This window comes from Leucoraja erinacea, chromosome 6 (assembly GCF_028641065.1).
Source record: "Leucoraja erinacea ecotype New England chromosome 6, Leri_hhj_1, whole genome shotgun sequence".
Lineage (NCBI taxonomy): Eukaryota > Metazoa > Chordata > Chondrichthyes > Rajiformes > Rajidae > Leucoraja > Leucoraja erinaceus.
Window position 1 is genome coordinate 16,285,944 of NC_073382.1, and position 10,243 is coordinate 16,296,186.

The 10,243-nt window shown below is 41.0% G+C and overlaps 1 protein-coding gene across 1 annotated transcript; it reads right to left on the bottom strand.

Annotated features, from left to right (window-relative positions):
* Window positions 1-218: 218 nt before the first annotated feature.
* On the bottom strand, window positions 219-8,990 carry LOC129697944 (ras-related protein Rap-2a). Its single transcript, XM_055636676.1, has one exon. It carries the CDS (start codon window positions 8,416-8,418, stop codon window positions 7,867-7,869), a length of 552 nt encoding a protein of 183 aa, XP_055492651.1. The 5' UTR covers window positions 8,419-8,990; the 3' UTR covers window positions 219-7,866.
* Window positions 8,991-10,243: the final 1,253 nt, after the last annotated feature.

Here is a 10,243-nt window from a genome sequence, read left to right on the forward strand (position 1 = left end):
GAATCCCCAACATTGCTTCCACCCTTACAAGCCACACATACAAAATATGTATCGTTCTTCCCACAATCAGCACAACTATATTAAAAAAGGTTAAAAAAACGTGTCTATTTAAAAATGGAGTTCAGCCACTTTGCTCTACTCACTTCTTCTTGATATCTGTCATACACAAAAATATTCATATATAATAACCTAATCATTAAGGCACAAGACGGGTTAGATTTCATTAAATAAAATTTAATTTTGTTAAAATAATTTAAATCCAAATACAGTTGACATGTTTGCATCAAATTATATTTACACTTCTTGCTTAATTCGGAAACAAGGCCAAAGCACAGTCAACACCTGGTAAAAATGGTGCCATTAAGTATTCAATTGTGTTAGTGCTCCGCAGCGAACTGCCAACAAGGTTATGTTTTCATTCGCTTCAGAGAAGCGGCATATTATATATTGGTGTTAAAACTCATGTTAACCAAATGAAATACTAAGGGAAAAAAAAAGCATCAGGAAACCAGTAAAGCGAAAATAATACAATAGATTCTTATAATATCAATTGGTGGTTTGGTTTCTTGATCTTAACAAGAAAGTAAACAATTTTCCAATACATTATTAGCTAAAACCAGAACCCAGACCATTGTGTCCTGTTAAGGCAACATTCTTTACTAAGGTAAATAAGTTGGATTAAGCTTTTACAGAAGAGCTTTTTGGTAGCTACTGGGGTAGCGAGGAAATAGCTCAACTTTCTCTATCCACCTCCCAGCAGTGCCAAAATTAAAAACAAATGCAATTAGCAAGACACCATACAAAGATCAAAAGGACCCAATTGGAAGATTGGTTTGTTTTTAATGTTTGTAGTACAATAACACATAGCAATCAGAATTTTGGATGGACACTGAATCTAGTCCCTTGCTGGTGACACTACTGAAATGGGTCTGCTTTCACAATTTTAAGGGGCCCCGGGATTTAATTGCACATTTGCAAAATTCCCTCAACTACATTCCTTTTAAAAAATCATCAAAAACAGCACTTGAGCAGTAATATTACTCCATCAAATCCAACACCAACAGCACCGATTGCTTCTTAGGCAAAGAAAACCTTTACTCTTCTGTGACAACACAGACCTGTCCCATTATTTTAGGGTGACTCTTAATTTGTGAAAGTATTATGTTTCACTGTCACTTTTACTGGCTGAGTCACTCCAGATTACGGTTCACACTGCAAAACTAAATGAAGAGTGTGGGATAATACTCTCATGTGAACCTCAATGTGAGGGTGAAATGGTACTTTTACATGGGCAGTAAGTAATTAAGAACAAATATCTACCACACCAAGTGGGCCAACTCCCAACCCTAGGGCAGAAATAAAAAACAGTAGACGTTAAAATTATTCAGGTCAAGTAGCAACTGCTGGGAGGGCAACACAAACAGGACACACAAGCATAAGGTGATTGGGTGTGTAGGACCCAAGTGCTTGTTGTATTTGAGCAGCAGTGTAGCTCCTGTAACCCAAGGCTGCAATCACATTTTATTGTGGACAACAGCAAATATTTCCCTACATTAAAATCAAACATTTCACTAAAGCTGTTCTGAATTGGTAAAACAAAACAAGTGACAAAGCTACATGCGTGTCAAAACTGCAATCTTCTCAGCTATTTAATGGTAGAGTTTGAATAAGAAAATTTGAGATTTCTAAATTAGTCTACTCACCTAAATGAACTGGACTCATTTTCTTTGGAAAACATTGTTCCCTTTTGGCCAGGTTATTAATGCAATGGTTTAATTACACTGAGGCTGTCACATCACTTAATATAAATGGCACATTATCCAGCCAACCCACAGGGCTACATTTCATACCTCGGAGCACAACATTGAAGGATTACTTTACAGTTAAGCCAAACACTGTATATTCTAGTATTGACAGAGCCACCTTTTAGAATTGAGTTTGGAAAAAACAAGGTTTCTTCCTGTCAACTTGGGATGGCTGCAATTATCTCCAATTATTTTGACCACATACACAAAATGGCTTCGGTCAGAAATTTGATTATGCAGATACCATGCACAGCAAAACATTTTTTTAAAAATGCTGTGCCTATTAATGTTTAGTGCCTAGGCACATCAAATTCACAGTAAGATGTTCTTCCAAGAATGTATCTTTTTACTGAGAGTGTCCAATGTTAGCCCAATTTTGTTTTTAAGCAAGTGTGTGAGGATTTTGACAAAATTTCAGCACCCAATCCAAAAAGGTTGCAGGAAAAATATTTGCACTTTTAAAAAATGATCAAGCAGCTTTTCGACCAAGAACAGGAAGTTTTTGTAAAGCATTCCGAATATCTGTCGTGTACGAGGGTTGCTATTATTTGGTCTTCTCCAGAATGGAATCTGCCATTTCAAGCACCATTCCGAACACTTGATCACAAAATGTTGGGTTACGATAGACAGAAATGGATGAATAAAAATATCTAAAGCACTACTATAATTGCGGTGAAGCTTGCTTGGTGTCCTGGCCATTAGTGTTTGCTCCTCAATTAGCAGTCTCTTGCATAGAAGCTGCCGATATATAGCCAAGTTACAAAAATGGCGATGGAAGAAATTTGTGCAATAACTCCACTGGCCTTGGCGATACCAGTTTGAATAGTGTGCAGTTTTAGTCCACTTGGAGAGGACTGTAATAGCTCACTGGATCAATATTTAGGTGTCCAACAAGGAAGGAAATGCAGAATGAGTCGATGTACTCAGGAGTTTACAGCCATAAAAGGGTAATCTTATTAAAAAAGCAACTCTTCTCCCCACTTTTGGAAACCAACTGATAATGAAGATCAGGAATTTGGGAAAATTCAATGGAATGTGCCCCTAACATAAAAGCACAAATAGAAATGGGAACTGTTCATTCAGCAGACGTTAGTGGTCTAGCACAGGCTAGATACTTACATTTGTTCAAATACATCCATACATTGGAAGTAATTACAAATAATTTAAGTTTGAGGTTTTGACATGTCTGGCTTTTCCATTTATGCACAGTTAGCAGGTTATGCGAAAACCTTGCGGTTTCCAAATGTTCCAACTTTACAAAATAAATAGAAAGACAAAATTGGAATAAAAACACTGATGAATAGCTCCTTTTATCCAGTCATCATAAATGTTACATTTTCAATGACAGAACTTAAGTATACACGCCATACAACTAAATACTAGTTTAACCTGTGTACACCATCTGTATACGAGAGCTTTCAGATCCAGAAGATGTTTGGAGTGCTCTTGTTGCTCAACAGCAAAACTATCAGAGCAATCAGCATTTTAAATACATCTAGTCCAACTTGGCTTTGGGAATCTTTCTTGACATTAACTAAGCTGTGAGCTAGCACCAAGATTTCAATCCATGCCAGAACAGAATTGAAATATAATAGTAGATTTATAGGTTTTGAAAATATTCAAAGTAATTCATAATTAATGACTGCTTGATGCTATTTCTGTACTATGAGGAATTCAGTTATATTTCATTTATGGGAGAATAATTTCACTTTACATATTGGTCCAATTGTCCTTGTGTTTCATATCACAAAACATTATTCAAGTCTGAACAATCCAAAAGTATTTCAGAATTTGATTCAATCAAAATTCTGGTAAAGCTGACATAATAGATAGCATTTGCCACAACACCAATCACACAATGGGATTTATATTCTAGTAAACATTTCATGACATTGGGAGCATGTGATCAGGCACTAGATAACACGGTTCTTCTTTCAATGGAACAACTTATCAGCTAAGTAATCAATCTCTTGCAATAAGCTTGAAAGAATAACTGCTGATTAAAAGACTTGCATTGGTGAGGTAATTATATTTCACATTAATCTATTCATCCTCAAGATTTTTATAGTTTAATACTGAAATCAACTGGTTTCTGTAATTTTGTATTTGTGTTCAATAAATTGATTTGTTTCCAACTTTCAATGACCAAAGTAAGACAAATGCACAACAGCATTTCATCGAGTTTGAAAGGGATGTGTTCTGGCCAATATGCCACATTATCAGTAAGAAAGTCTGTCTCAGTGCATCACAGAATTGTGAGAAAATTCATTTCCCAGTCAATTTACTTTATCGTCATCCATCTTAAAAACAGATTTTGTTTTTAAGGGTCTCGACCCGAAACGTCACCTATTCCTTCGCTCCATAAATGCTGCCTCACCCGCTGAGTTTTTCCAGCATTTTTGTCTACCTTTGTTTTTAAACCTGGCCGGTTTTACACAAATCTTTGAGGAGCTCCACAGTATGAACCCCAATGGTGGAATGTGGAAAGTAAACAATCAAAGAATGACATTAGCATACTATGTGGGAGGTGACCCATCAAGGAAAACTACAACCAAATGAGAGGTAACTGCAAATATCTTGTGGCAATTGTTCAGACAAGAGACAAAATCTCCAATCATTCCCCTTCCCAACTCCCAATTAAGTAATTTTGTTAGTCATTTCCTGGAATCCAACGACCGTAAACACTAGTTTTGAAAAACTGTCTATTTTCATAATTGCAATGCGTACCTGTAAATCTACTGTGCATATGAAGGCAAATTTCTTTAAATCATCATTTAAGTGAGAGATAAAACCTGTTTTCGAAGTTTAAATCAAACCAGCATTATTAAGCTGTTTAAAAACATGCCAGCACCAACTAAATTATCTACATTGCAAAGAATGTTGCCCATACACAGGTGTTTTAAGGGGTGGGAAATATTTAAAATTAAATGAAGCATTACTGTAAATACATATTAAAATTCAGGTAAATAATAAAAACAATGCAAGCCACTGTTTGAAAAAAAATGTAAACTTAAGCTGAGATATACCAATAACCAATTATATTTCTGAATGCTTAAAAATGTCCATACATCATAAATGAGGCCAAGGCTTCCACCATCCTTTATAAAAACGTCACAGAGTGGATCCCCATTTACTGCATCTTCAGTTTATTATTCTAGAAATGAAAAATAAACAATCCCAATTTGCAGAAATGTCCTTTCATTCAGTAAAATAAATCTGCACTTAAAATTTGCAGTTATTTTTTTCCAACACGAAATCACACAATCCATCATATACCATTGAAGATACAGGAAGTCATTTCCAGTAAGGATCAGAACAGAATAGGAAAAACAAAAAAATCGAAGTGAAACCAGCTGCTTTGCTTGTCATTGGTGCACACAGCAACCTGTTCGGATTTTCACTTGCCCATCATCCTTAAACCCACCAAGTAATGAACTCTGCAGGAAACCTTGTAATAAAAGCTGAATACGAGATGTATCAAATCTACACACATGTTTTGTTCATTCAGGTGTAGCAACTTTTACGGAGATTCTGGTTACCATCATCTCCGTATGGATCAACTTTTGGAAAAACTAACTTCACGATTCCAAAGTGCTGGTTCTATGCAATGCCATATTAAATTAAAAATAAAATCCTCCTGTAACAACAGTCATATTTAAAAGCAAAATAAGACAGTAGTGAAAGAAAAACACCACTACTGCAATTTTAACTATAGCTGAATGCTTCAATGTAAGACTTTAGCAACAATCTGGTATTCAGCCATGCATACACCATATTCTTGGCTCAAAACATTAAAAAAAAATCACCATAATACTTAAAGTATTGAGCACCATTCATAAAAGAAAATATATTTCTATCACTTTTGGATTAGGAAAAAGGAAATTGTGGGGAATCATTTCTAGTCCGTAATGTTTGATCAATTAAAAAGGCTTCAATTTCTACAGAATCAAGCAGCGAATGCAACATATTTATTCCTCAACGTGCAATACAAGAATCTGAATCACATTTGTCTGGATTGACTGCAGTCCCATATTTTTTGAACGTTATTTCTACTTGGATGCTGTGGAATTTTGAGACACTACCAACATGTTACAGGCGATCTTAGGACACACATTCCCCTTGAGCTCCACGTACCACCATACCTATTGAAAACACATCTGAAAGCAGGTGGTAGTCACTCGTGTGAAGGGGAGACATCAGCCCCCCTTTAGCACAATTTTCCAAATGTAACTGAAGATTTCTGCCAATCTCACAGGCAGTGCTCCGCAACTCATCCTTGCCCTCACCTGCAAGAGGCATCCCTTCCTCTTTTTCACACGGCAGGACAGCCACTCACACCTTTGCAATCCAAATCACAGGCAGCCATTTAGAATAGGTTTCCTTCCCACCTCCCAGACCTGGGCAACATAAGTTGCTGGAAATTATTCAGTTTGTCTAAGGGTCTCTGTCTCCAGCTCAGTATAAAAACCTTGTTTCCACCGTTGGACACAGGATTCTAACTTCTTCATCTTGCACAAAAAACTAATATTTTTATTTCTCTGCATTACAAGCAGTTTACTAGTTTCCCATTCATGTATCTTCCTGAACTGTCCACCAGTATTCTACACAGAAAACAGATTTAGATTCATTTTTCCCCACCTTGTGCTATGAGGGATGGAAATTATTTCTCATGTTCTCTTTCTATAAACCATTTGAAGGACAACATAAAAACACACAATTTAAAAACACCATTAGCCAAATCTCTAAACTGCACAAAGCCAATTACTTTTTTTTGCAACCCAAATTTTGAATAGCGCTGATCTTGAAACAAATGATGGTCTTCCCCGGCGCAAGATAGAAATTAGAGACCTTTTCTCCCCCACCCAGCTGAAACCCCCTTCCCCAGTTCCCTGCAGATCCACACAGGATGACAATGAATGGCTTCCACCATCAAAGTGCCGCCCACAAAATTTTAAAAAAGCATACAGTATTTGAAATATTCTTCTTCCTCTTTGACACATTCATCTTGGTGGATCACCAACCGATTTGTTTGTTTCCCCTTCCATCTGGCTTTTAACAGAGCAACTTAATATCCATCTTTATATATGATGAAACTACAGGACTGTTTGTTAACATTCAACGTAATGCACCGAGGAACAATTTGTGCTCACTGATGGAATCCCGTTGATAGTCTCATGGCATTATTATGCTCCTGGCTCTAAAGAGTTAAAAAGGTTCACTGGTTTCTCCCTTTCTTCTCTGAAGAGCAGCAATATGTAGCCGGTTGCCTCTTCCACATATGCACCAAGCAGGACACATAGAAGGCAGTTTTCCCTTTCACTGCAGAAGACAAGATCTGACAAGTCTCTACTCTCATTTTGGTTTTGCAGTAGAACTTTCGGTTGACTTACTTCCTCTCTAAATTATTTAAATTTCTTATTGGCATCGCATCAGAGGAGATTAGCCAGACGTGTCAAGTGTGGGCTTCAATCTCGTTAGCAAATTATTTGTTAAAAAAGTTTTTATAAAAGCAGTGCACAAACACAGCCAAAACACTGGCCCAAATCCTCAGTCTTATGCTTCTGCAAAACTTGTTGATTGCTTCCCCCACCCCCCCCCACAATGCTTTGAAACAGTCCAGTTCTTCTAGGTTTATGCTGTCAGAACTAATGCAATTTATGCAAATCATCACCAATTGTTTTCTTTTTACAAGAACCTTGCTTTTGTTCAAACAAAATAAGATTGAAGGAGCAGGGCCACTAAAGCTCTTGATGATATCTTCTCTCCCACAACAGCAACGTGATGTAATCTAGTTGTCATGCTGAATAGGTGTACGTCCTGCACATAAAGGTGTTTCAGTCTGTGTCAGCCAGACATCTGCTTTACTTTCTTTACTGCAGTACACAGCAAGAGCAGCTATTGATGATTAATTTCATTTTGTCATAAAACTCTTGTCGAATATCTTTGTCTTCTTATAACAGCAATATGAAATAATCTAGATGTTTCTTAGGTTAGGAGATGGTGTAGTCCTCCCAAATAGGACTGATTCAATCTGGTCTCACCCAAGGTATCTTTATCGTCTTCACTGCAGCACACAGGAAGAACAACATTGGTCGTCCTTGTCCGGCTGGGCTGCATAGTTCATCTGCCTGACGATTTCAGCAAATAGCTCATCCACCATGGTCTTGCTCTTGGCCGACGTCTCCAAGAAGGGGCAGCCCCACTCCTCAGCCAGGGCTCGGCCCTCCAGCGAAGATACTTCCCTCTCGCTCTCCAAATCCACTTTGTTGCCGACTAGGATTACGGGCACCTTCTCGTAGCGCTTGACGCGGATGATCTGGTCCCGCATGGGCCTGATGTCCTGGAACGACTGCTGATTGACCAAGCTGTAGACCAGGATGAAGCCCTGACCATTCTTGATGTACAGGTCCCGCATGGAGGCGAACTGCTCAGTGCCAGCCGTGTCAAGGATCTCCAACACCGATGGTGACGAGTCCACTTCGATCTCCTTGCGGTAAAAGTCCTCGATTGTCGGGTCATACTTTTCAATGAAAGTGCCCGTCACAAATTGCACTGTCAGGGCAGACTTGCCCACACCCCCACTTCCAAGCACCACCACCTTATACTCCCGCATGGCTTCCCTGCCCTCTACCACCCCTTCCCCTCCACTTTAAGTAACCAAAGGGCCAATGGAGCCCGAACCTCCAAAACTGTCCAATGTTAGCCTCAGGAAACCCTTTAACCGATTATAAATCGGCAAAATGAAAGGCTCTTATTAAAAGTGGCCAAATTGGTAGCAACTTCCTTTAACCCACCCACTTCCCTTTAACGTTTAAAAGTCGGCAGATGTAGAACCCGCACGCTCCTCCCCTTTAATCGATTGAAAGTCGGGCGAAATATATCAGAGGGCGGCGGGAAGGGGTAAACTTTGGTGGAGAGTGGGCTGGCTCCGGTCCGGAGGGGCGGCTGGAAGACAAAGGCCGCGGGCCCTGCTCGCTCGCTCGCTCGCTCCCCTCACGGAGCGCGACGGCCTTCGCCCGCCCCGCCCGATCTCAGCGAAAGCCGCGCCGGTTCCCCCGCATTCTCCGCCCTCGAGCGGCTTGCTTGCCTCTCTCTCTCTCTCTCGCTCTCTCATCCGCCCGCCGCCCTGAACTCCGCCATTCCCTCTCTCGGGCAGGGACTGCTCCGCCCGCGCCGCCGCCCGCGCCGGTCACGTGACGCGCGCCGGCCACCGTCGGCGAAACCCCGCCTCCGCATCGCCCACCAATCACGGCGAGGGGCATGGGGGCGGGACGGGATTGTGTATTCCACCCATTGGTCGTAGATGCCCGTCAATCACATAGGTTCGTCCAATCATGGCCTGGAGCGATGGGTCGGGACGAGAAGGCTCTCCACTCATTGGTCCCAACAGCCATCAGTTAGACGTCCCTCATCCAATCACGCAGTGGGGCAACGGGGGTGGGGCAAGTGTCCACTTTGCCCATTGGTTGCAGCAACCGTCAATCAGAGATACCTCATCCAATCGCTGCGAGGGGCAACGGGGGGGTGGGACGAGGGTAAGCTCTGCCCATTGGTTCCGTCAGCCGTCAACACGGACATGTCGTCCAATTGGACCGGTGCGTGGAGGAACCTGCACCCACCTCCCTCCAGCTCAGCTGTGAAAATAAATTAAAAGGGGAAAAGGCGTAAGCAAAGATCCTATAGGTGCAAGATCTCAGCGGGTCAGGCAGTGACCGTGCAGCAGAGATAATATTTCCGATCGATGACTATCCAGCCAATTCCGTTTATCTCTCTGGCCGTACATTAGAATCGATAAGATAGAACTTCACGGTGCAGCAACCTGGCTGGGTGCAATGTAGTGGTATAGGTAAAGCACACGGCATTGGGGATTCAGTGTTGATGTGGATAGAGAACTGGCTGGCAAACAGGAAGCAAAGAGTAGGAGTAAACGGGTCCTTTTCACAATGGCAGGCAGTGACTAGTGGGGTACCGCAAGGCTCAGTGCTGGGACGCCAGCTATTTACAATATATATTAATGATCTGGATGAGGGAATTGAAGGCAATATCTCCAAGTTTGCGGATGACACTAAGCTGGGGGGCAGTGTTAGCTGTGAGGAGGATGCTAGGAGACTGCAAGGTGACTTGGATAGTCTGGGTGAGTGGGCAAATGTTTGGCAGATGCAGTATAATGTGGATAAATGTGAGGTTATCCATTTTGGTGGCAAAAAATGGGAAAGCAGACTATTATCTAAATGGTGGCCGATTGGGAAAGGGGGAGATGCAGCGAGACCTGGGTGTCATGGTACACCAGTCATTGAAGGTAGGCATGCAGGTGCAGCAGGCAGTAAAGAAAGCGAATGGTATGTTAGCTTTCATTGCAAAATGATTTGAGTATAGGAGCAGGGAGGTTCTATTGCAGTTGTACAGGGTCTTGGTGAGACCACACCTGGAGTATTGCG

What these genes read in the sequence shown, in the direction of transcription:
- LOC129697944 (XM_055636676.1), bottom strand. Translation starts at nt 8,418, where the DNA reads ATGCGGGAGTATAAGGTGGTGGTGCTTGGAAGTGGGGGTGTGGGCAAG.